At 42.7% G+C, this 27,374-nt stretch overlaps 1 protein-coding gene across 1 annotated transcript; it reads right to left on the bottom strand.

Moving 5' to 3' along the window:
- LOC109869957 (uncharacterized) lies at positions 1–26,402 on the bottom strand. Its single transcript, XM_031804574.1, has 15 exons — positions 26,365–26,402; positions 26,068–26,189; positions 24,964–25,864; positions 24,739–24,826; positions 23,628–24,124; positions 23,366–23,492; positions 22,497–23,041; positions 22,221–22,347; positions 21,373–21,917; positions 21,097–21,223; positions 19,182–19,693; positions 18,842–19,009; positions 2,287–2,374; positions 430–534; positions 1–119 (listed from the first exon to the last, which is right to left on the bottom strand). Exons 2-15 carry the CDS (start codon positions 26,160–26,162, stop codon positions 1–3), a joined length of 4,044 nt encoding a protein of 1,347 aa, XP_031660434.1. The 5' UTR covers positions 26,163–26,189; positions 26,365–26,402.
- Between the last annotated feature and the right edge of the window lie 972 nt (positions 26,403–27,374).

Here is a 27,374-nt window from a genome sequence, read left to right as displayed (position 1 = left end):
TCAACAAGAGGAGGTGCGGCTGTTCAGGAACAGCTCACCGTGGGCCAGCTCCATCTTGTTGCCGACCCGCTGCGGTGGGATGGATGAGAAGGCATCCATCCTCTCTGCTCTGTTGCCACCTGAGGACAAGAGAGATGGGCGTGAGAAACAGAATTTGGGGCAAAGAGAAATGAGACTGAGGACTTCATTTAGTTTACCTCTCCTCAGGCTCTGTTCTTGATAACTTTGACCTCACTAGCATATAAATAACACAGAATTACCCAGACCTACTTAATCAAGTGTATACTAAAACCTACTTAACTAAAAGTTAGAGAAGAGTGGCAAGATTAATCACAAAAAAAGTATGTGTGGCCATGTGTGATTTTGGCATACGACTTAAGAAATCAAACGTGTGTATCAAATCCCAGCTAGGCAGCCACAGATCCTTACCCAGCCTACAGAAGCCCTCTGTGCCCGAAATAGGACCTGGTGCCAGTGTGTTAACCCTTACCCCACTTGGTCCCCACTCAACGGCCAGGTGCTTGGTCATGGCATCTGGGAGAGAGAGATGTGGACAGGAAAAGGGGAGTGGGGTGAAGAAAGAGAGGGAAAGTTATCAGTGGGCTTCCTAGGTTATGTCTGAGAAAATGTGGTGAAACTAAAAGACTATGTGAACCCTGTGGAAATACCTGGATTTCTGCATAAATTGGTCATAAAATGTGATCTGATCTTCATCTAGGTCACAACAATAGACAAACACAGTATGCTTAAACTAATAACACAAAAACAATTCTACATTTTCATGTCTTTATTGAACACACCGTGTAAACATTCACAAGTGCAGGGTGGGAAAAGTATGTGAACCCTTGGATTTAATAACTGGCAGAAATAACCTCAGCCAAATGTTTTCTGTAGTTGCGGATCAGACCTGCACAACGGTCAGGAGGAATTTTAGACCATTCCTATTTGCAACACTTTCAGTTCAGTAATATTCTTGGGATGTCTGGTGTGAACTGCTCTCTTGAGGTCATGCCACAACATCTCAATTGGGTTGAGGTCAGGACTCTGAATGGGCCACCCCATAAGGCATATTTTCTTCTGTTGAAGCCATTCTGTTGTTGATTTACTTCTGTGTTTGGGGTCGTTGTCCGGGTGCATCATTCAACTTCTGTTGAGCTTCAATTGGCGGACAGATAGTCTAATATTCTCCTGCAAAATGTTTTGATAAACTTAGGAATTCATTTTCCTGTCAATGATAGCAAGCTGTCCAGGCCCTGAGGCAGCAAAGCAGCCCCAAACCATGATGCTCCCTCTACTATACTTTACAGTTGGGATGAGAGGCTTTAATGTTGGTGTGCTGTGCCTTTTTGTTCTCCACACATAGTGTTGCGTGTTCCTTGCAAAACAACTCAACTGTAGTTTAATCTGTCTAAGGAATATTTTGCCAGTAGGGCTTTGGAACATCCAGGTGCACTTTTGCAAACTTCAAACGTGCAGCAATGGGTTTTTTTGGACAGCAGTGGCTTCTTCCGTGGTGTCCTCCCATGAACACCATTCTTGTTTAGTATTTTACCTATTGTAGACTCGTCAACAGAGATGTTAGCATGTTCCAGAGATTTCTGTAAGTCTTTAGCTGACACTCTAGGATTCTTCTTAACCTCATTGAACATTCTGAGCTGTGCTCTTGCTGTCATCTTTGCAGGACGGCCACTCATAGGGAGAGTAGCAACAGTGCTGAAGTTTCTCCATTTATAGACAATTTGTCTTACCGTGGACTGATAAACATCAATGCTTTTAGTGATACTTTTGTAACCCTTTCCAGCTTTATGCAAGTCAACCATTCTTAATCTTAGGTCTTCTGAGATCTCTTTTGTTTGAGGCATGGTTCACTTCAGGCAATGCTTCTTGTGAATAGCAAACTCACATTTTATGAGTGTTTTTTATAGGGCAAGGCAGCTCTAACCAACATCTCCAATCTCGTCTCATTAATTGGACTCCAGGTTAGTTGACTCCTGACTCAATTAGCTTTTGGAGAAGTCATTAGCTTAGGGATTCACATACTTTTTCCAACATAAGCTATAAGCTATATTTCAATTGTGTATTCAATATAGACAAAATACAATAATGTGTGTGTTATTAGTTTAAGCACACTGTCTATTGTTGTGACGTAGATGAAGACCAGATCAGATTTGATGACCAATTTATGCAGAAATCGAGGTAATTCCAAAAGGTTCACATACTTTTTCTTGCCACTGTACATAACAATATAGCAACAATCATATACTTAAGACACAGTCATGTTTTTACCATTGGCAGCCTTGGCAGAGCCAGCATGCACCTGGAGATCCGTGTAGCCACGGGTGGCAGAGTTGTTCACAATGGCACCCCCATGGTCCTGAACGCAAACATCAGACAGAATCAATTCTATCTATCCATACATGTTTACCAGAAGTACACTATATCTACAGAAGTATGTGGACACCCCTTCAAATGAGTGGATTTGGCTATTTCAGCCACACCCGTTGCCAACTGTAAAGTTGGGTGGAAGAGGAATAATGGTCTGCGGCTGTTTTGTGGTTTGGGCTAGGCCCCTTAGTTCCAGTGAAGGGAAATCTTAAAGCTACAGAATATAAAGACATTCTAGATGATTCTGTGCTTCCAACTTTGTGCCAACTGTTTGGGGAAGGCTCTTTCCTGTTTCAGGATGACAAAAATAAGCCTTCCCAAATAAGCCTTCCCAGAAGAGTGGAGGCTGTTATAGCAGAAAAGGGGGGGACCAACTCCATATTAATGCTCATGATTTTCGAATGAGACGTTCGACGAGGAGGTGTCCACATACTTTTGGCATGTAGTGTATGACTATCTGAGGTAGCACAACAATGAAAAACAAACAGGAATATCCATGCAAGTCACGTAAATAGGTAAGTAGTTGGATTAAAGTTAATTGATTGAAAAATCTCAGTGCATACTGAGTGTGCTGTACCTTGAATCACTTCTCATAGACCACCTTGCAGCTGTTAAACATTCCCATGATGTAAATCTCCAGGACTGTCTTGAAGCCATTGAAGGAGAGGGAGGTCGCAGGGCACAGGAAGTTTCCTACAGCATCTATAAAATTGAGTGCTAGACACTTACTTACATATTTCAAACAACCAGCGTTAACACTTTTCTATTAGAAATATGGTATTAAAATGAACATGTAAATTCAAATAAAGAAAGACAAAAACTAAATGTGTGGTGTGTGTGTGTGTGTGCATGTCTGTCTGTGCACACGTGTGTGTGTTCTACATACTATTAAGGAGAACATCCATCCTTCCCAGCTCTTCAGTCTACTGCAGCGGAGATGGTCTGCGGCTGTCGCACGTCAATGGTAAGAGTGATGGTTGCTGATAATGGACCTCTGTACGCCAATGTAGATATTCCATTAGAAATCAGCCATTTCCAGCTACAATAGTCATTTACAACATTAACAATGTCTACACTGTATTTCTGATCAATTTGATGTTATTTTAACGAACGTGAAAGGAATTAATGTAGCCGAGTGTATGCTGGTCTTAAGTCCGGACATTGTTTTTCTCCAAGAGACCCGTCTCCGGTCCAGCCACCATGATAAACTAAAGAGAGGATGGGTAGAGCAATCCCACTGCTAAACAGTACTCCTTTTTTTCTCCAGTCCACCACTCATACTCTAGGGTTGACTTTTTCCTTCTGGACAATAGAATTCTTCCTTTTGTAACTAATAGCTAATATCACAGCATCATTATCTCAGACCATAGCCCTGTCCAGCTAGATATCCGCTTTCCGGACAGTAGTACTGTGTCAACGCGCGTGGTGACTTGACCCTCTAATACTATCCTGCAGTGCCTTCAAAAAATACATATCAACTCACATTGATATCTTTTTTCAGATCAACTGCATCCCTGGCACTGTGTGGGAGTCGTTAAAAGCATATCTAAGGGGACAAATTATTTAATACACAGCGTATGACAATAAACAGCACACCAAATGGTTATCGGAGCTATCGCAACTCATTCCAGATGTGGACAACAGATATGCCTCTTCTCCAACTCTTGAACTCTACAAACAGAGACTGCTACACCAATCGGAATTTGACAACCTTTCCACCAAACAAATGGGGCAGCTTCTGTTTAAGTCAAGGCAAAAATTCTATGAACACAGAAAGCTGGCAAGTTCTCACCAGCTTCGACAATCCGCTGCTAGCAGCACCATACCTGAAATCTGTATTGCAGCTGATTTAACCAATCCCAAAGAAATCAATTTAATCAATTTAATCAATTCTGCTCTTTACTCATCAGAGGCGCTTCCTGACACATCACGGATGCATGCATTTCTAGACAATTTGGACATCCCCTGCCTCAATTCAGATGAACAAACCCACATGGATGCCTCAATAAGTGATGATGAAGCTACTCTGGCAGAGGTTGTCATGTCTCTTGATGCTGAAAAGGCTTTTGACCGGGTTGAGTGGGAATATCTATTTACAGTACTATGGGTTTGGCCCATCATTCCTTTCCTGGATTAAGATGGTGTACTCGTCCCTAGTGGCTTCTGTTCGCACCAACAATGTTACCTCCCTCTTCACGGTGGGGCCACGCAGGGTTGCTGTTTATCCCCTTTCCTATTTGATATGGCTATTGAGCCTCTTACTGTCACACCGTGGGCTGAGGAGAGGATTAAGGGGAAACATAACTCACAAGGTGTCCTTGTATACAGACAATTTTATTTGCTACATCTCTAACCCTGTGGAGTCTATACCCTATCTCTTGTACATGCTACACGGTTTTAGGACATTCTCTGGTTATACGTTAAACCTAACCAAAAGTGTGCTCCTCCCCATTAATTAGTTAGCAGAAGGAATTGGGTATGCCAATTTCCCATTTAAGGTGGAGGATCAGGTCTTTACATATTTTGAGATAAAGGTTGCACGCTCATTTAAGGCTCTGTTTAAACAACTTCAAAACACTGGTGGTTGTCTCTTCCCATTTCATTAACAGGTCACATTAATTATGTTAAGATGACTATACTACCTGGGTTTTTGTACTTATTCCAAATTATTCCCATTTTTTTTGCCAAAATTGATGTTCAAACAACTGGACAGCTACATTTCCAACTTCATTTGGAATAAGTCAAATCCATGAATGCGAAAGGTATATCTATAGAAACGCCTTCCCAATTTTTTACACTACTACTGGTCAGCAAATATATATCTAAATGTGTTTATTGGGTTTCTACATTTGAAAACAAGGATGGCCCAACCTGGGCCATCATAGTTACTGTCAAGCCTTCCAACTTCTCCGGGATTCACTCCTGTCCTCCCCAATGCCCATGTACCTTGGCACCCATGTGTTGAACCCCATTGTTAAGAACTCCCTTAAGAACTCCCCATTTAACATCGAATCATCTCTTCCCAGCGTCACAGATTGACACGGCATTCCAGTTCTGGCATAGGAACGGTCTGAATATTTTTTTCTGACCTATTTGTTAATAACACATTAGTCTCATTCAATACTCTGAGAGTTGACTATAATATTCCCAATAGCCACTTTCTTTAGATACCTGCATACTTTGCCAAAAAAACATTTCCCTTTATTTCCACTCAAGCCTACTAAGTGTCCAGTCGAGAGATGGGTAGATCTTAGCCCTTATCAGAAGGGCACAATCTCCAGATTATACAACATAATACAGAACATTAATCCGCCTTCCTTTGCCAATACAAAATCTGCATGGGAGCAAGACATAGGTGGCGAGCTACCTGATGATATGGCAACAAACTATTGAGCGTATCCACACGTCATCATTTTGCATAAGGCATGGGCTTATTCAGTTTAAATGTTTTGTATCATCTCCATTACTCAAATGACAGATTGGCAAAAATATACCCACATTTTGACCCCAAGTGTTTGAGATGCCACCAGTGTCCAGTGACTGTGGGACACATTTTCTGGTCACTTCAATCTTTGAGTGGCCTCTGGGACCCCATTTTTGAGGCATTCTCACTTATGTGTAATACAACTGTTAGCCCCAACCCTGTCACTGCCATTTTTGGAATACTTCCCCTAGACCAGAATGCTACCACGCATCATTGCTAGCTCTCTGCTAGCTCGCTGCCTTGTTCTCTTTCGCTGGAAGTCTGCAAAGCCTCCCTCCTTTATGCAGTGGATTAAGGAGGTGATGTCATCTCTGTCTCTGAAGAAGGTTAGGTACACTGTGCGTGGGTCCCGTCAAAAGTTGGACTTAACCTGGTCCCAATGCCTTGTATACTTTTGTTTAGGGCAGCTCTCATTGTTTTATTTACTGCGGAGCCCCTAGTCCTACTCAACATGCCTCAGATAGCCCCCTTGTCCCACCCCACCACACATGCAGAGACCACAACTAGCTTAACTGGCTCCTCCAGAGATGGAACCTCTCTAATAGTCACTCAATGCCTAGGTTTACCCCCACTGTACTCGCACCCTACCATACCCTTGTCTGTACACTATGCCCCGAGTCTATCCTACCACACCCGTAAATCTGCTCCCTCCCAAAGCACTAGACGACCAGTTCTTATAACCTTTAGCCGTACCCTCATCCTACTCCTCTGTTTCTCTGGTGATGTAGAGCTTAACCAAGGCCCTGTGTGTCCCCAGGCGCTCTCATTTGATAACTTCTGCAACCGTAAAAGCCTTGGGTTCATGCATGTTAACACCAGAAGCCTCCTCACTAAGTTTGCCTTATTCACTGCCTTAGCACACTCCACCAACCCTGATGTCCTAGCTGTGTCTGAATTATGGCTTAGGAAGGCCCCAATTACAACATTTTCCATCAAAACAGAACTGCTAAAGGTGGCGGAATTGCAATCTACTGTAGAGATTAGTATGACAGAACACTCCAGGTCTATGCCCAAACAGTTTGAGCTTCTAATTTTAAAGATCCATCTCTCCAGAAATAAGTCCCTCACTGTTGCCGCTTGTTATAACCTTGTTATAACCTTAGTTCCCAGCAGTGCCCTGGACACCATATGTGAATTGATTGCCCCCCATCTATCGTCAGTGTTCGTATTGCTAGGTGACCTAAATTGGGATATGCTTAACAGCCCGGTCATCCTAAAATCTAAGCTAGATGCCCTCAATCTCACACAAATTATCAAAGAACCTACCAGGTACAACCCCAAATCCGTAAACATGGGCACCCTCATAGATATCATCCTGACCAACTTGCCCTCTAAATACACCTCTGCTGTTTTCAATCAGGATCTCGGCAATCACTTCCTCATTGCCTGCGTCCGTTATGGGTCCGCGGTCAAACGACCATCCCTCGTCACTGTCAAACGCTCCCTAAAACACTTCTGCGAGCAGGTCTTTCTAATCGACCTGGCCGGGGTATCCTGGAAGGATATTGACCTCATCGCGTCCGGAGCGGATGCTTGGTTGTTCTTTAAAAGTGCTTTCCTCACCATCTTAAATAAGAATGTCCCTTTCAAAAAATGTTGAATTAAGAACAGATATAGCCCTTGGTTCACTCCAGACTTGACTGCCCTTGACCAGCACAAAGACAGCCTCTGGCGTACTGCACTAGCATCGAATAGTCCCCGCAATATGCAACTTTTCAGGGAAGTCAGGAATCAATACAGTTAGGAAAGCAAAGGCTAGCTTTTTCAAACAGAAATTTGCATCCTGCAGCACTAACTCCACAAAGTGTTGGGACACTGTAAAGTCCATGGAGAATAAGAGCACCTCCTCTCAGCTGCCCACTGCACTGAGACTAGGAAACACTGTCACCACTGATAAATCCACGATAACCGAGAATTTAAATAAGCATTTTTCTACGGCTGGCCATGCTTTCCAACTGGCTACCCCAACCCCGGCCAACAGCTCTGCAACCCCTGCAGCAACTGGGCCAGCAACTGGGCCCTACCCCCGCTTCTTCTTCACTCAAATCCAGACAGCTGATGTTCTGAAAGAGCGACAAAATCTGGATTCATACAAATCAGCTGGGCTAGACAATCTGGACCCTCTCTTCCTAAAATTATCCGCCGCCATTGTTGCCACCCCTATTACTCGTCTGTTCAACCTCTCTTTCGTATCATCTGAGATTCCTAAAGATTGGAAAGCGGCCGTGGTCATCCCCTCTTCAAAGGGGGAGACACTCTAGACCCAAACTGTTACAGACCTATATCCATCCTGCCCTGCCTTCCTAAAGTCTTTGAAAGCCAAGTGAACAGATTACCACCGTAACTTCTCCGCTATGCAATCAGGTTTCTGAGCTGCTCAAGCTCCTAAATCATATCATAACCGACATTGATAAAAGACAGTACTGTGCAGCCGTCTTCATCGACCTGGCCAAGGCTTTTGACTCTGTCAATCACCGTATTCTTATCGGCAGACTCAACAGCCTTGGTTTCTCTAATGACTGCCTTGCCTGGTTCACTAACTACTTCTCCCTTCTTTGGACACTGTGTTAACAAACCTCCAAACGAGCTTCAACGCTATACAACACTCCTTCCATGGCCTCCAACTGCTCTTAAATGCTAGTGTCGTGTCTTTGTCTATGACGGATTAAGTGATATAACGTACTATTCTATAAAATAATTTAAATGTAATTAACTAGAGAGTTGGGCACCACAAAATAATATTTATAGAGCTGTTATCTTCTGAATAAACTCCTAAAGACCTAGTAATATTTTACATCAATAGCAGTCAATATTAATTGTCATCTTAATTTAGACTCATCTGAAAGTTGAAAATTCTTGGTTATCTGCACGAACCCTGGCTAACAAGTTGAACCAGCAATACAAAATTGGGTTTAATCATTTATTTACTAAAACCTAACTAATCACACAGAATTACACATACACATAATTAAATCATAACTTGATTACAAATGACGTCATAAAGGAAAACGTCCCTAAGCGGGCGGGAACAGATATGACAGCTTGTTACACAAAAGAAAAGGGGCTGGGTTTGAGTGAAGGAGCTGGAAGACTGAGGAACAAAGGCCGAAGCTGTGCTATCGTAAATACAGTATCTTATGCATTCTAAATTACCGCCCATTTGGAAAAGGAAAATGCAATAAATATTTACTCTGAGCTGCGCTTCCGTAGGTTGGTGGTAGAAGGCCGTGTTGCCCAACAGAGTCCTTTGAAGAATGTCTCTGGTTTTCAATTGGATACGTTGTAGTAACGTTGTTGGCTGATAGACGGGATACCCTGTCTTTTCCTTCCTAACCCTCATTTGTATCTGCTGTTGCTAACTCAACAGATAGGAGGAATCACTTCTGTAGTGAATATGAGTTCAAAGTTCATACCATTCGCAACCAAAGCTCACGCTGATGTTGGCTTCGTTCTGTGGTTATTATCTGAACCATTCTGACATAGGACCGTCCTCCTCACGTCCTCGGAACAGGAGGTTTTCTTGTCGTCAACAGCTTATATAGGAAGGGAGAGTAGGGCGTGTTTGAAAAGTTTTATAGCCCATGTCCCTTCACAGGGGCGGGCCACTGATTGAGCAGAGCCCTTATGTTATCCTATCATTGATGAGAATGTCTCAGATGACAACCAGATGACAACCATCATATTCATTAAGTACCATCGCATATGTTCCATTGGTCGGATTACCAGAATATAGTTAATCCCCCCCCTTCTGATGTTCCCAGAATCTCTATGTTAACCAAGAGTTTTGCACATGTATCCTCAGTAAGGTGGAGAGAGGAAAAAGTGGGGAAGAGGTATTTATGACTGTCATAAACCTACCCCCCAGGCCAACGTCATGACACTAGTAAAACAAAATGCATATGCTCTTCAACCGATCGCTGCCCGCACCCGCCCGCCCGTCCAGCATCACTACTTTGGGCGGTTCTGATTTAGAATATGTGGACAACTATAAATACCTAGGTGTCTGACTAGACTGTAAACTCTCCTTCCAGACTCACATTAAGCATCTCCAATCCAAAGTTAAATTTAGAATTGGCTTCCTATTTCGCAACAAAGCCTCCTTCACTCATGCTGGCAAACTTACCCTCGTAAAACTGACCATCCTACCGATCGGCGATGTCATTTACAAATTAGCCTCCAACACTCTACTCAGCAAATTGGATGCAGTCTGTCACAGTGCCATCCGTTTTGTCACCAAAGCCCCATATACTACCCACCACTGCGACCTGTATGCTCTCATTTGCTGGTCCTCGCTACATATTCGCCAACAAAACCCACTGGCTCCAGGTCATCTATAAGTCTTTGCTAGGTATTGCTCCACCTTATCTCAGCTCACTGGTCACCATAGGAACACCCACTCCAACAGGTATTTTTCACTGTAAAATATATCACTAGCCACTTTAAACAATGCTACCTAATATAATGTTTACATACCCTACATTATTCATCTCATATGTATATGTATATACTATACTCTATATCATCTACTGCATCTTTATGTAATACATGTATCACTAGCCACTTTAACTATGCCACTTTGTTTACATACTCATCTCATATGTATATACTGCACTCAATACCATCTACTGTATCTTGCCTATGCCGCTCTGTACCATCACTCACTAATATCTTTATGTACATATTCTTTATCCCCTTACACTTGTGTCTATAAGGTAGTAGTTTTGGAATTGTTAGCTAGATTACTTGTTGGCTATTACTGCATTGTCGGAACTAGAAGCACAAGCATTTCGCTACACTCGCATTAACATCTGCTAACCATGTGTATGTGACAAATAAAATTTGATTTGATTTTTGATTTAGATTTTTTTTTATTTCACCTTTATTTAACCAGGTAGGCTAGTTGAGAACAAGTTCTCATTTGCAACTGCGACCTGGCCAAGATAAAGCATAGCAGTGTGAGCATACAACAAAGAGTTACACATGGAGTAAACAATTAACAAGTCAATAACACAGTAGAAAACGAAGGGGGGGTCTATATACAATGTGTGCAAAAGGCATGAGGAGGTAGGCAAATAATTACAATTTTGCAGATTAACACTGGAGTGATAAAAGATCAGATGGTCATGTACAGGTAGAGATATTGGTGTGCAGAAGAGCAGAAAAGTAAATAAATAAAAACAGTATGGGGATGAGGTAGGTGAAAAGGGTGGGCTATTTACCAATAGACTATGTACAGCTGCAGCGATCGGTTAGCTGCTCAGATAGCTGATGTTTGAAGTTGGTGAGGGAGATAAAAGTCTCCAACTTCAGCGATTTTTGCAATTCGTTCCAGTCACAGGCAGCAGAGTACTGGAACGAAAGGCGGCCAAATGAGGTGTTGGCTTTTGGGATGATCAGTGAGATACACCTGCTGGAGCGCGTGCTACGGATGGGTGTTGCCATCGTGACCAGTGAGCTGAGATAAGGCGGAGCTTTACCTAGCATAGACTTGTAGATGACCTGGAGCCAGTGGGTCTGGCGACGAATATGTAGCGAGGGCCAGCCGACTAGAGCATACAAGTCGCAGTGGTGGGTAGTATAAGGTGCTTTAGTGACAAAACGGATGGCACTGTGATAGACTGCATCCAGTTTGCTGAGTAGAGTGTTGGAAGCCATTTTGTAGATGACATCGCCGAAGTCGAGGATCGGTAGGATAGTCAGTTTTACTAGGGTAAGCTTGGCGGCTTGAGTGAAGGAGGCTTTGTTGCGGAATAGAAAGCCGACTCTTGATTTGATTTTCGATTGGAGATGTTTGATAGCCAATTCTCTGCTGCCAATGAATGGAACGAATTGCAAAAATCACTGAAGTTGGAGACTTTTCTCCCTCACTAACTTCAAGCGTCAGCTGTCAGAGCAACTCACCGATTGTGTTGGTGAAAATTCATGACTATGTTTGATTTTCCATTATCTAGACTGATTTTTCAACGCCGATACCGATTCCGATTTATTGGAGGACCAAAAAAGCAGATACCGATTTTTTGATTTATTTGATTTATTTGTAATAATGACAATTACAACAATACTGAATGAACACTTATTTTCAGTTAAAATAATTTATCAATAAAATCAATTTAGCCTCAAATAAATAATGAAACATGTTCAATTTGGTTTAAATAATGCAAAAACAAAGTGTTGGAGAAGAAAGTAAAAGTGCAATATGTGCCATGTAAGAAAGCTAATGTTAAGTTCCTTGCTCAGAACATATGAATGCTGGTGGTTCCTTTTAACATGAGTCTCCAATATTCCCAGGTAAGAAGTTTTAGGTTGTAGTTATTATAGGAATTATAGGATTATTTCTCTCTATACGATTTTTGTATTTCATATACCTTTGACTATTGGATGTTCTTATAGGCACTTTAGTATTGCCAGTGTAACAGTATAGCTTCCATCCCTCTCCTCGCTGCTACCTGGGCTCGAACCAGGAACACATCGACAACAGCCACCCTCGAAGCAGCGTTACCCATGCAGAGCAAGGGGAACAACTACTCCAAGTCTCAGAGCAAGTGACTTTTGAAACGCTATTAGCGCACACCCCGCTAACTAGCTAGCTATTTCACATTGGTTACGCCAGCCTAATCTCGGGAGTTGATAGGCCTGAAGTCATAAACAGCACAATGCTTGAAGCACAGCGAAGAGCTGCTGGCAAAACACACGAAAGTGCTGTTCGTATGAATGGTTACGAGCCTGCTGGTGCCTACCATCGCTCAGTCAAACTGCTCTATCAAAGCATAGACTTAATTATAACATAATAACACACAGAAATACGAGCCGTAGGTCATTAATATGGTCGCATCCGGAAACTATCATCTTAAAAACAAAACGTTTATTCTTTCAGTGAAATACGGAACCGTTCCGTATTTTATCTAACGGGTGGCATCCCTAAGTCTAAATATTCCTGTTACATTGCACAACCTTCAATGTTATGTCATAATTACGTAAAATTCTGGCAAATTAGTTCGCAACGAGCCAGGCGGCCCAAACTGTTGCATACCTGTATACCCAATATAAACGCAAGAGAAGTGATGCAATTTCACCTGGTTAATATTGCCTGCTAACCTGGATTTCTTTTAGCTAAATGTGCAGGTTTAAAAATATATATTTCTGTGTATTGATTTCAAGAAAGACATTGATGTTTATGGTTAGATACACATTGGAGCAACGACAATCCTTTTTCGCGAATGCACACCGCATCAATTATATGCAACGCAGGACACAATAGATAAACTAGTAATATCATCAACCATGTGTAGTTACCTAGTGATTATGATTGATTGATTGTTTTTTATAAGATAAGTTTAATGCTAGCTAGCAACTTACCTTGGCTTCTTACTGCATTCACGTAACAGGCAGGCTCATGAGGCAGGTGGTTAGAGCGTTGGACTAGTTAACTGTAAGGTTGCCAGATTGAATCACCGAGCTGACAAGGTAAAAATATATAGTTCTGCCCCTAAACAAGGCAGTTAACAGACTGTACCTAGGCCATCATTGAAAATAAGAATGTGTTTTTAACTGACTTGCCTAGTTAAATAAAGGTGTAAAACAAAATGCAGACTTCCGATTGTTATGAAAACTTTGAAATCGGCCCTAATTAATTGGCCATTTCGATTAATCGGTCGACCTCTAGTTAATTAATAGACATGGGTAAGCAGAATGAAGGCTGAGCCCATATGAGTGTACAAAGCTGGATCAACATCAAATTGACCATTAGACACGTTAAAAACAGAACCTAAGCAGAATCTGTGTGGATGAGGCAAGGTAGACCAACAATACGTGACTGGGCTGGGCTATATCTGATCTTGCAATCATACATAGAGAACATCGGCCTGAACTTGGACAGGAACATTAGCTAATCAGTGAGGGGCACCAGTATGCACCAGTGACATGAACCTGTGTGCATGTCATGCCACCAATAGAATCTATGCCCCAATGCCTGAGCCAATAAGAGAATGGAAACTAAGTAAGACAACAAGATTCATAAAGTGGAGTGACGATGCTATGTAAGTACTAAGAATGAAGAGTTAGTTCTTCCATGGAATTGCTGTTACTGTTTGTAATAAAGTCTAATTGAATTCACAAGTTCTGGTATTGGTGAAATATTTGATTCTATATTTTCCATAACAATCACTGCAGCTGTACACAGCCCATCTGTAAATAGCCCATCCAACCAACTACCTACCTCATCCCCATATTTGTTTTTCTGCTCTTTTGCACACCAGTATTTCTACTTGCACATCCTCATCTGCATATATCACTCCATTGTAAATTGCTAAATTGTAATTACTTTGCCACTATTGACCTATTTGTTGCCTTACCTCCTTGCTTAATTTGCACACAATGTATACAGATTTTTCTATTGTGTATTGACTGTACGTTTGTTTATCCCATGTGTAACTCTGTTGTTTTTGTCCCACTGCTTTGCTTTATCTTGGCCAGGTCGCAGTTGTAAATAAGAACTTGTTCTCAACTGGCCTACCTGATTTTTTAATATATATATATATATATATATATATATATATATATATATATATATATATATATATAAAATACAATACGTGGAGAGCCTGTCTTTTACTTAGTGTATAGTTTGGTAAGCAGTCATATCTGTTCTTGTGGCCATTTGTGCTGATAATAATTTTTATTGAACTTTTTTTCCCATTGTTTTTGTTTCTATTACTGTTTGTTTCTGTTTTTCTTTCCTATTTGACTTACTTTTATAGATGCCTTGGTGGGTGGGTTGGTGGTTTGGAGGGGGGGAGGGGATGGATAGATGGAAGGATGGGAGAATGAGGGGTTGGGGTTGTACTGTTTTGGTTGTTTATATCTATAAATCAAGTTTTTTTTTTTTTTTTTTATGAAATAGTCAGAGGTCATGAAGTGCAACATAGCTTCAGGGTGTAAATTTGATACAAATTGTCTTTGGTCCCCTCCCAGTTAGTGGAAGTGATAAGCTCACTGGTTGAAAAATGTTGTCTGTCCCTCCCAAAATATAGAATTTGTAGATAATTGACCCTCTTTCTGGGACTCACCCACAAACAGGACCAAGCCTGGCATGCTGAGGAGTGACGGACTCCACCCTAGATGGAGGGGTGCTCTCATCTTGTCTATCAACATAGACAGGGCTCTAACTGCTCTAGCACCACAATGAGATCAGGTGCAGGCCAGGCAGCAGGCTGTTAGCCAGCCTGCCAGCTTAGTGCCACTAGCACAGTCAGTGTAATCAGCTCAGCTATCCCCATTGAGACCATGTCTGTGCCTCGATCTAGGTTGAGCAAAACTAAACATGGCAGTGTTCACCTTAGCAATCTCACTGGAATAAAGACCTCCATTCGTGTCATTATTAAAAGAGATAGTGATATCTCAAAGTAGGGCTACTTAATGTTAGATCCCTCACTACCAAGTCAGTCATAGACAATGAACTAATCAGTGATCATAATCCTGATGTGATTGGCCTGACTGAAACATGGCTCAAGCCTGATGAATTTACTGTGTTAAATTAGGCCTCTCCTCCTGGTTACACTGGTGACCATAGCTCCCGCGCATCCCGCAAAGGTGGAGGTGTTGCTATCCTTTACAACAGCAAATTTAAATTTACAAAAGACATGATGACTGTGTTTTCATCTTTTGAGCTTCTAGTCATGAAATCTATGCAGCCTACTCAATAACTTTTTATAATTCCTGTTTACAGGCCTCCTGGGCTGTCGACAGTGTTCCTCATTGAGTTCCCTGAATTCCTATCGGACTTTGTAGTCATGGCAGATAATATTCCCATTTTTGGTGGCTTTCAGAGCCATCATCGACTCAGTGGGTTTTGTCCAACATCTCTCCGGACCTACTCATTGCCACAGTCGCACCCTGGATTTATAGCCGTGCTATAAATAGCCGTGCTATAAATTCCCGGACAACCCAAAGATTCCTAGATGCCCTTCCAGACTCCCACCACCCACCAAAGGACGTCGGAATACAACAATTGGTTATCCACCTAACTAAGGATCTAAATTTAAGCTTGCATAATACCCTAGGTCGCACCCCTAAAAAAAAAAAAACTGTCAAAAGAAATCTGCTCCCTGGTATACAAAAAATACCTAAGCCCTGAAGCAAGCTTCCAGAAAATTGGAACGGGAATGGCACTCCACCAAACTGGAAGTCTTCTAGCTTGGAAAGACAGTACCGTGCAATATCAAAGAGGCCTCACTGCTGCTCGATCATCCTATTTTTTTACAAGCGAATTGAGGAGAATAAGAACAATCCAAAATGTATTTTTGATACTGTCGCAAAGCTAACTAAAAAGCAGCATTCAACGAGAGGATGGCTTTCACTTCAGCAGTGATTAATTCATGAACAACTTTGATGAAAAGATCATGATCATTAGAAAAAGATGACGGATTCCTCTTTGAACCTGCGTATTTCTCCAAAGCTCAGTTGTCCTGAGTCTGCACAGAACTGCCAGTACCTAGGATCAATGGAGACACTCAAGTTTTTTAATACTATATCTTTTGACACATTCATGAAACTAGTCATGGCCTCTAAACCCTCAAGCTGCCCCTGCACACATTGTGATATTGGCACCCCTCTGGCCCGGGACATCCACTGAGGCTCTTTTCCCAATCACATTCCTTCCTCGCCACCGTGTTTTGGCCAAGTTGAAACCAGCCTCATCCACAAAGATGAATACTCTCTAAAATAAATCCACAAGACAACATAAGAGTTAGGCTACTACGGTAGTTTACATTATACCTTAAAACATGCCATTGTGTGCCTCTGCCTCTGCCCTGTTTGGTTTAGTTCAAAACCAGTTCTATATTTTATAGTCATCTTACCTGGACTTATTTGTTCCTGAGTTGCTTGACTCGTTCAGAGTTCCTCTCAAAGGGGACAGTGCGCAACTGCTTCATCCTGACTTGATGTTATTTCAGGACTCTAGAAATAGTTGTCATGCTTACATTGTCTGCCAACACTCTGTCCCGAATCTCTGTGAGTTTTTTGCCATTGCTTCTGGTGACCATATCAATGATTGCAGTTTCCTGCACAGCAGTGAAAATCCTACCTCTCCCGCCTGTAGGAGGTAACCGTTGGGTCCTAAGCAGAAATACAAAAACAATTACAAGTAGGTTAAGTAGGTTTGGAGGCTTTGCTCAATACACTTCTGTAATGTGCAGTTCAGTCAGATGCCCTTGCAGAATGCACATCTTACCTGTTGTTTTGCTGGAAATTTCTCAGAATAGATGCCACTGTTGAGTGTTGCAGATTTGGCTGCACTCTCAGACCAGCCTCTCTCATTGATAGATCATAATATATTACATGATCAATTATAGTAGCCCTAATCTCATCTGAGACTACAGCTCTTGATCTTCCTCTCGGTCTTCTTCCACCACTCATATGTACTCCTCTCCCTCTCCCAGCCACTCTTCTTCCTCTGTCAGCCACTTCTCTATCTCTGGCTGGGTCCATGTTTACATTACAGTACAGCATTATTCCTAAAATGTCCCCTTTTGTATAGATGGTAATGAAATTGAAAGACTAACACCTGGGTGGGTGTTCATCTACAATGGGAATCAGCTGTGGTTGGTCTAATTGTTTTGATAGAATTTCATTTTATAGATTTGGAAAATATTTCAATTCGCTATTACTGTAGAAATGTAGCAAATGTATGTCTTATTCAATTTTGTGTAATTTTAGGTTTTGATTTTAAGTTTAACAGTTTTGAAAAGTGTATGTAAACATGTGCAAATTGGCCTGTAGGTACATAGAGTTTTGGTGGTGGTTGTGTCTGAGTGAGAAAAGAGTTTATGAAAATTGAAAGATGTAGTCATTGAATGCATTTTGTGCCAAAGCAATGAAAAATGATCCATAGTTTAGCCCACATAGACTGCTGTTATGCTCACTGTGTGAAGAGTTTTGAAAAAGTGACCTAAGTATTGAGAAATGGGTCCGAGCGATTGTAAAAAACTCTAAGTTTGTGATGAAATGTGAATTGAAACTGTAAATAGTTACAAAAAAATAACAATACAAATTGATTGCTACTGTAAATAGTAAAAATAGTCATTGAATGAAGACATAATAAAATATTTAATGAGGAAAAATTATAGAGAAATATTTAACATGCGAAACTCATGTTAAACAACATCTGGTGTGTGTGTGCGTGTGTGTGTGTGTGTGTGCATGCGTATATGTGTGTGTGCGCGCCAGTGTGTTTGTGTGTGAGCTGAAGTCATCCTCTGAAAAGCTGGTTAGGTTCACACCATCAAATCATCTTCGTATATGCAGCAGAAAAGTCGACGGAAGAATCTCATGACTCTGCTTTTCTTTGGTTTAATGACCACATCTTCTGGAAATGAGAAGGAGAAGATCAATCACCAAAAAAATAGCTTAAATTAGTTACAAATTAGTTAGTTATAAAACTGTCATGTTAAAATAAAACAATAGCTAATACCTTATATTACAGAGGGAAATGAAAACCTGTCAAAGTGATCTGTGTTAATGTAACTCACCTGACTGGAGGTCAACTGGTTCATCCGTAACCTTAAGGTGGACTGGATTAGTGGCCAGGGGTGTTGTGATGTTGTCCACCTTAACTGGGGCATCAACCAGGGGTGTTGTGATGTTGTCCACCTTAACTGGGGCATCAACCAGGGGTGTTGTGATGTTGTCTACCTTAACTGGGGCATCAACCAGGGGTGTTGTGATGTTGTCTATCTTAACTGGGGCATCAACCAGGGGTGTTGTGATGTTTTCCACCTTAACTGGGGCATCAACCATGTTGTCTACCTTAACTGGGGCATCAACCAGGGGTGTTGTGATGTTGTCCACCTTAACTGGGGAATCAACCAGGGGTGTCGTGATGTTGTCCACCTTAACTGGGGAATCAACCAGGGGTGTTGTGATGTTTTCCACCTTAACTGGGGCATCAACCAGGGGTGTTGTGATGTTGTCTACCTTAACTGGGGAATCAACCAGGGGTGTTGTGATGTTGTCCAGCACTTTGTCATGGATAGTGGTCAAGGGCTTTTTGATGTCTGGAAGTGACAGGGGTTGAAGCAACTCCAACACCTTGACAGGGTTAGGGACAAATTTGTCGACGATTGCCAGGTTCATGTCCACAGACTGAAAGAAAAATATGAAATATTTAATATAGATATTATTTAACATAACATTTGCAACATTGCAGTTTATTTTTAAAAACAATTTTACCAATATTGTCAACAATACATTTTTGGATCAGAGACAACTGAATGAGTGGACTTTAATAAGATAAACACTTAAAACCATTGCTTACTCCATTGCTCCCTGAATCTTCAGCCTTGTCGATGTCTGCTGCTGAGAGGAACATCTTGGGGTACAATTTCTTTGCAAACAAGGTGGCCAACACTAAACATCTCTCCTCATCACATGTGAAGGCTTCAATCCCCAGGCACTGGGATGATGGGCACCTCTTCATGTACTCCCAGTCTAAGGTGTAAGCCCAGTACTGCTTACTGTCAGAGTCGGTACACTTCTCCAGCTCCTCATTAACGATGTTGCGGAATCTGTCAGTGATGCTTTGAAACAGCGTGCAGATATGATCGGCAATAGTGAGGAACTCTGACTCAAGGTCGTCTGATATAGGAGGGTGCCTCTCCAAGAATAGCAGGACCATTTGTTTCAGGATGATTTTCGTGCCAAAGCCCTGCATGGCATTAGCGGCGAAGCTTGGCGATGCGGTGCAGGATGTCAGGGGAAAGCCTGAGGGTGGAATGCAGGGTGCTGGGGAAAAGCCTGGGGGTGGAATGCAGGGTGCCGGGACAAAGCCTGTTGGTGGCGGACAAAATTAAGATCAGTCTTACATAAAAACTAGAAGTGGCACTCTAGTGTCCTTTTCACCTCAGTTAACACCTGATGTACTTAACAAAAGTCACCTCTCAACAGGTGGTCTAGGTATGTCATGACATAGCACAAGTGTGGGGGTGGGCCATTTCTCTTTTGTTCTATATTGCTTCTTTATTGTTCCTCAAGAAAGGGGGGCAGCCGATGACATCACGGATCATCATCAGACCAACACCTTGAATAGCCTGCTCCTTGAAGTTGGCAGTTGTCTCTAAGAAACTGTATTTTGCTAAAAACGTATTATTTTCCCCTTGAGAGCAATAGTCGCCAACCCTTTCTGAGTCAAAATCACTTTCTGAGTCAAGATCAATTTCTGAGTTAAAATGCAAGTCCAGATCTACCGCTCAGATTTTTTAAAAACATGACTTAAAAAAAAAGTTAACCTATGCAACATTAACTATTTCTAAACTGTTCTGTAGCAATGAGATTTGTTCAGTAGGCTGTAGGCCCAATACATTATGACTGCATATTGGCTATGCTTGGATTGGCCTGCCAATGTGCATATCAAATCATATCAAATCAAATCAAATTTTATTTGTCACATACACATGGTTAGCAGATGTTAATGCGAGTGTAGCGAAATGCTTGTGCTTCTAGTTCGACAATGCAGTTGTTGATCTGTTGATCTTTTCACACCGTGTGTTTAAATAATATATATATATATATTTTAATATATGATAACACTGGTAATAAGATAATGTGTTGTATTATTTGGGAGGCAAAGCTGAGTGAGCATAATAATTCACTATAATTTTTTTACAGGACTGATGGTCAGGTTGGGGGGAGGGAGAAGCAGTGAGGCTGCCTCTCAACTGACTCCTCTGCACTCCAGCTGAGGGTGAAACTCAAGGCCCACTGCATTATTTCCACCTCATGCACCAATTCATTTGATTTGCTCTCTGCGCCTGCCGGGTACGCGTTCTACCTCCAGACACATGAAATGGTTCAAAATGGGAACACTATGCCTTCCCGGCGCTAGGGCTGCTGAATCAAGTGCACCTACCACCAACAGCGTAAAAGTAATACAAAAAATAGGAACGTAAAGCTTTATTGTTGGGTTTTTTACATACATGTTTGGTGATTGACTAGAAATGCCTTGGTGATCGACCAGTCGATTGCGATTGGCCGGTTGGTGACCACTGCTTTAGTGTGTGTACTTTACTGGATTTATACTTGGGATATAGCTTTTCAACAGGAAAAGTTCAACAATCTCTGGAGGACGTCTTTAACTTAATTACCAAACTGTCTAGTTATAAAACTTTAGCCAATAAGTTACATTACAGTGAAAAATGATCACCTGTCAAAGTGATTGTGACAGTGTAACTCACCTGACTGAAGGACAAGTGTTTCATCCAAAACCTCAAGGTTGACTGGATTAGTGGTCAGGGGTGTTGTGATGTCTACCACTTTGACAGGGTTAGGGGTCTCTAGGATTGCCAGGTTCAAGTCCACAGACTGAAAGCAACAAGGACACAATATGTAACAGAACATTTGCTGCATTTCATATCTCCTTTTTCTCAACATTGACATTTATTTGTATTTTTATCAGAGATAATTTAATGAGTGGACATTCATAAAGATAAACACTTGAAATCATCGCTTACTCCATTGCTGCCTGAATCTTCAGCCTTGTCGACGTCTGCTGCTGAGGGGAGCATCTTGGGGCACATCTTCTTTGCAAACAATTTGGCCACCACTAAACATCTCTCCTCATCACATGTGAAGGCTTCAATCCCCAGGCACTGGGATGATGGGTACCTCTTTATATACTCCCAGTAGAAGGTGAAAGCCCAGTACTGCATACTGTCAGAGTCGGTACACTTCTCCAGCTCCTCATTAACGATGTTGCGGAATCTGTCAGTGATGCTTTGAAACAGCGTGCAGATACGATCAGTGATAGTCAGGAACTCTGATTCAAGGTCCTCTGACGCAGGAGGGAGCCTCTCCAAGAATAGAAGGACCATTTGTTTCAGGATGACTTTCCTGCCAAAGCCCTGCATTGCATTAGCGGCAAAGCTTGGCGACGAGGTGCAGGTTGCCAGGGCAAAGCCTGGGGGTGGAATGCAGGGTGCTATGGAAAATTCTGTTGGTGGGGTGCAGGGTGCCGGGGAAAAGCCTGGTGGTGGGGTGCAGTGTGCCGTGGAAAAGCCTGTTGGTGGCGGACAAAGTGAAGATCAGTCTATAGTTGAGTTTTTTACATACATCTTTAGTGATTGACTAGGAATGCCTTGGAGATCGACCAGTCGATTGCGATTGGCCGGTTGGTGACCACTGCTTTAGTGTGTGTACTTTACTGGATTTATACTTGTGATATCTCTTTTCAACAGGAAAAGTTCAACAAGGACGTCTTTAACGTAATTACCAAACTGTCTCGTTATAAACTCTGAGCCAGTAAGTTACATTACAGTGAAAAATGATCACCTGTCAAAGTGATTGTGACAGTTTAACTCACCTGACTGAAGGACAAGTGTTTCATCCAAAACCTCAAGGTTGACTGGATTAGTGGTCAGGGGTGTTGTGATGTCTACCACTTTGACAGGGTTAGCGGTCTCTGGGATCGCCAGGTTCAAGTCCACAGACTGAAAGCAACAAGGACACAATATTTAACAGAACATTTGCTACATTTCATATCTCCTTTTTCATAACATTGACATATATTTGTATGTTTATCAGAGATAATTTCATGAGCGGACTTTCATAAAGATAAACACTTGAAATTTTCGCTTACTCCATTGCTCCCTGAATCTTCAGCCTCGTCGAAGTCTGCTGCTGAGGGGAGCATCTTGGGGCACATCTTCTTTGCAAACATTTTGGCCACCACTAAACATCTCTCCTCATCACATGTGAAGGCTTCAATCCCCAGGCACTGGGATGATGGGTACCTCTTCATATACTCCCAGTAGAAGGTGTAAGCCCAGTACTTCTTACTGTCAGAGTCGGTACACTTCTCCAGCTCCTCATTAACGATGTTGCGGAATCTGGCAGTGATGCTTTGAAAAAGCGTGCAGATACGATCGGTGATAGTCAGGAACTCTGACTCAAGGTCCTCTGACGAAGGAGGGAGCCTCTCCAAGAATAGCAGGACCATTTGTTTCAGGATGACTTTGGTGCCAAAGCCCTGCATGGCATTAGCGACAAAGCTTGGCGACGAGGTGTAGGTTGTCAGGGCAAAGCCTGGGGGTGGAGTGCAGGGTGTTGGGGCAAATTCAGGTGGTGGGGTGCAGTGTGCCGGGGAAAAGCCTGGTGGTGGGGTGCAGTGTGCCGGGGAAAAGCCTGGTGGTGGCGGACAAAGTGAAGATCAGTCTTACATAAAAACTTTAAGGCTTTATTGTTTTTTTTTTACATACATGTTTGGTGATTGACTAGGAATGCCTTGGAGATAGACCAGTCGACTGCCATTGGCCAGTTGGTGACCACTGCTTTAGTGTGTGTACTTTACTGGATTTATACTTGGGATATCTCTTTTCAACAGGAAAAGTTCAACAAGGACGTCTTTAACGTAATTACCAAACTGTCTAGTTATAAAACTTGAGCCAGTAAGTTACATTACAGTGAAAAATGATCACCTGTCAAAGTGATTGTGACAGTGTAACTCACCTGACTGAAGGACAAGTGTTTCATCCAAAACCTCAAGGTTGACTGGATTAGTGGTCAGGGGTGTTGTGATGTCTACCACTTTGACAGGGTTAGCGGTCTCTGGGATCGCCAGGTTCAAGTCCACAGACTGAAAGCAACAAGGACACAATATTTAACAGAACATTTGTTACATTTCATATCTCCTCTTTACCTCTTTATTTTTATCAGAGAAAATTGAATGAGTGGACTTTCATAAGGATAAACACTTGTGATCGTTGCTTACCCCACTGCTCCCTACTTCATCCACATTAAAGTCTTCCACTGAGAGGAGCATCTCTAGCTGGAGATTGTTCAGCAATATTCTGCCGATTATGTTGGCCACCACTAAAAATCTCTCCTCATCAAATGAGAAGGCTTCAATCCCCTGGGGTGATGGGTACATCTTCATGTACTCGCAGTAGAAAGTGTCAGCCCAGATGCTCTTACTATAAGAGTCGATACACTTCTCCAGCTCCTTGTTGACGATGTTGTTGGATCTGGCAGTGATGCTCTGAATTAGAGTGCAGATATGATCTGCGATAGTGAGTGGTGGGTGGCAAGATGCCGGGGGAAAGCCTGGTGGTGGGGGGCATGACGCCGGGATAAAGCCTGATCGTGGGGGGCATGATGCCTGGGCAAAGCCTGGTGGTGGGGGGCAGGATGCAAGGGCAAAGCCTGGTGGTGGCTGGCAGGATGCCTGGGCAAAGCCTGGTGGTGGGGGGCAGGATAGATGGGCAAACCCTGGTGGTGGGGGGCATGATAGAGGGGCAAGGCCTGGTGTTGGGGGGCATGATGCCTGGGAAAATCCTGGTGGTGGGGGGCAGGATAGAGGAGCAAAGCCTGGTGTTGGGGGGAAGGATAGAAGGGCAAAGCCTGGTGGTGGGGGGCATGATAGAGGGGCAAAGAATGGTGGTGGGGGGCATGATAGAGAGGCAAAGCCTGGTGGTGGGGGGCATGATAGAGGGGCAAAGAATGGTGGTGGGGGGCATGATAGAGAGGCAAAGCCTGGTGGTGGGGGGCATGATAGAGGGGCAAAGCCTGGTGGTGGGGGACATGATGCCGGGGAAAAGCCTGCTGGGAGTGGGCATGATGCCGGGGCAAAGACTGGTGGTGGGATGCAGGATGCAGTGGCAAAGCCTGGGGGTAATATGCATGGTGCCGGGGCAAAGCCTGCAGGTGGAATACAGGGTGCTGAGTGTTTTACCACAACATTCCCTTGAAATTAGAATGAGAAAATCCATCTCATACAAACACAACTTATTGCGAAACTGTCTATTTTCAAAACATTAGCTAATAAGTTATATTACAGTAAGACATGGACACCTATCAAAGTGATCCGTGTCAATTTAACTCACCTGACTGGAGGTCAACTGGAGTCGTGGTCATGGTTGTTGTGATGTTGTCCACTTTGACGGGGTTAGTGATTAGGGGTGCTGTGACAGACTGAAAGCAACAAGGACATCATATTTAACGTAATATTTGCGACATTGCAAATCTTCTTTTTACCAACAACAACAACAACAAAAATGCTTTGTATGAGTGGACTTTCATAAAGATAAACACTTGTAATCATTTCTTACCTCACTGCTCCCTGAAGCTAGTGTCCCTTCATCCACGTCCTTCAGCTTTACCAGCTCCTCGACCACATGGTGAACCATGTGCCTCGTTAGCATGGTGGCCCTGGCAGATGTTGCAAACTTTAGTACCAGCTCTGTGCCAGTATAGCGGTGAAGATGAGTATGGATGTTTGTCACCATCTCAAGGATCTGGTACCAGCCAATGTGCCAGTTGGCCTTGCCCCCTTTCTTTGTGACTTTGACCCCACACAGTGACAGCTGGTGGATTATGTCGTTTATGAGGGGCCAGTAATGAAGGTTGATGTCTTCCTCTAGGTGGCCTTCGAAGACTACATAAACTATCATACCAATGATGTTCCTCAGGAGCTCCGAGGAGATTACCAGCTGGTCAGGGCACTTTGGACGAACCTCGCTCGCCTTGGGCTCTGATAGCCAGCTGCGGATAGAGCTTAATGGAATGTAGTCAGCAGGAGCTTCAAACAGCCTCTGGACTTTGGTGCTCACAGCTTCAATGATGGTGCTGATCAAGGTGGAACTTTGGGTGAAAAGAGCTCTCCTAAGGTCCTCAGGGCTGTTTAGGCACTGGATCTTACGGTTGAGTGAGTGGACCATCCTGACACCAGTGGAACGGGAGTAGTAGACTTGAGCGACAGGAGGAGCCTTCAGAACTCTAGAGAGGTTCTCCACTACTGCCAGCACTATGGTGACACTCATGTCACTCAGGGCCATGGAGGACTGGTCACAGGGGCTCTCCATCTGGCAGGACCAGAGGGCCTGGAGCAGCCTGGACACGATGTCCACCACCACCTTAGAGGGACAGCACAGCTCGGAGTACGGCTGGAAGGCCAGGCTCTGGGAAATGCTCTTTAGAGCTCTTACAACTTCATCGCAGACCTCAGGGTTTCTAAAATATACAAGCCAGATAGAGAGAAGAGGAAACACTTTTATGCACTTTGAAACGCATCCTCTGTAAGAAATGTGCTACATACAGTAAATGAAGTTCGATTGATATCGGCCCCTGCACTCGTCATTTCATTTAGCATCAGTGGATGGATAGAATAATACATAGACCAAATAACTGTAACATAAAGAGTGAATGTGACTCACAGGTAGGAGAGATCAGCAGTAAAGTCAAGTGAGTTAATGGCCTGACTAAGGTCGGTGGCCAACTCAGTAAAAGCCTCATGTTCAACGTCCCTCATTCTGAGTTGAGTGTTCACCTCCCAGGTCTGTCACAGGAAACAGGGGGTGCCATTAATGCCCATAGCAGTGAGGGTAAAATATTGATATCAACATACCATGAGCCAATGCTAAATAAGGACATTGTTTATTAGAAAGGATAACTCACTAACTGTATATTATCTCCACTTAACTTATACTGTAGAGATCTTTCCAATCTCTTACCAGGTGACTTATGTCATTCCCTTCCTCTGCTTCCTTTCTGAACCTTAAAATCAAATACAGAGCAACTGAACATTCCTGCCTTTTTTATCCTTCCTCTACTTTCACATTGATTTCCCATTGAGCCTATGATGGTGATTCAGTGGCGTAGCCAGACATTTGTTGGTGGGTGGGCCTGCAGACATTTGGGTGGGCCAGAAACTTCCTGCTATTGTACACATTTTGCCACGAGGCTGAGAGAAAAAACATTTTTAAAGCTACAATATAGATATGTTGACTGATAAAGGCACTGAATTATGAGCTGAATTGTTTGCTAAATGAACAAATGAAATAGGCTGTGGCATGGTGCATATAGCCATAGAAGCATAGTGAAATATGCCTCAATGCAGTCATATTTGTGGCTTATTGGGAGTGTGGCTTTCAGTTAGTTATTTTTGGCAACCCATCCCGGGAGAGTGAATGTCATTCCAGAACATCTGTTCTGTTATATTTCATCACAATCACTGATTGCTATGAATTCTATCTGATGGTGTTTAGGTAAAAAGAAAATCATGTCCCATTCAGAACACAAGCAATTCAAAAGATATATACATATTTCTTTACTCAAGCCGAGTTGGTGGACCTGGCTCCCCAGTGGGAATGTCTATGCCCTTGCAGTGAATGACAGTGGTAGTGTACATGGCATTGAGATCCTATAAAATTATAAGGGCTATGTCATAAACGCTCAAAGTTACAGAATGGGAGGAAAATGGCTGCCTTTGTTGTCAGGGAGAAAACCGGAGTGAATTGCAGCCTGGCCTCAAATACTAGACGTAATATAGTAAATGTAAATCTGTGACACTCAAATGAGTATGATATGTTACGTTGTACATAAGAAATAAGGATATTTTAAGCCAAAAACAAAATGAGGGAGGCTGATTGGGGAAGTCCCAAAGGTTGCGTGTTCGAATCACATCATTGACAATTTTATAATTTTTAGCTAATTAGCAACTTTGCAACTACTTAGAACTCTT

Source organism: Oncorhynchus kisutch, linkage group LG25 (genome assembly GCF_002021735.2).
Source record: "Oncorhynchus kisutch isolate 150728-3 linkage group LG25, Okis_V2, whole genome shotgun sequence".
Classification (NCBI taxonomy): Eukaryota; Metazoa; Chordata; class Actinopteri; order Salmoniformes; family Salmonidae; genus Oncorhynchus; species Oncorhynchus kisutch.
This window is presented reverse-complemented; position numbering and strand designations above follow the sequence as displayed.

Bases quoted from the DNA above. Each gene is read 5' to 3' on its own strand.
- LOC109869957 (XM_031804574.1), bottom strand. From the start codon at position 26,162: ATGAGGGACGTTGAACATGAGGCTTTTACTGAGTTGGCCACCGACCTT. The intron at 21,224-21,372 runs GTAAGCGATGAT...TGTTGCTTTCAG, and splicing joins AAGATTCAGGCAGCAATGGA to TCTGTGGACTTGAACCTGGC. The intron at 120-429 runs GTAAGGATCTGT...TCTTGTCCTCAG, and splicing joins AGAGGGCTTCTGTAGGCTGG to GTGGCAACAGAGCAGAGAGG.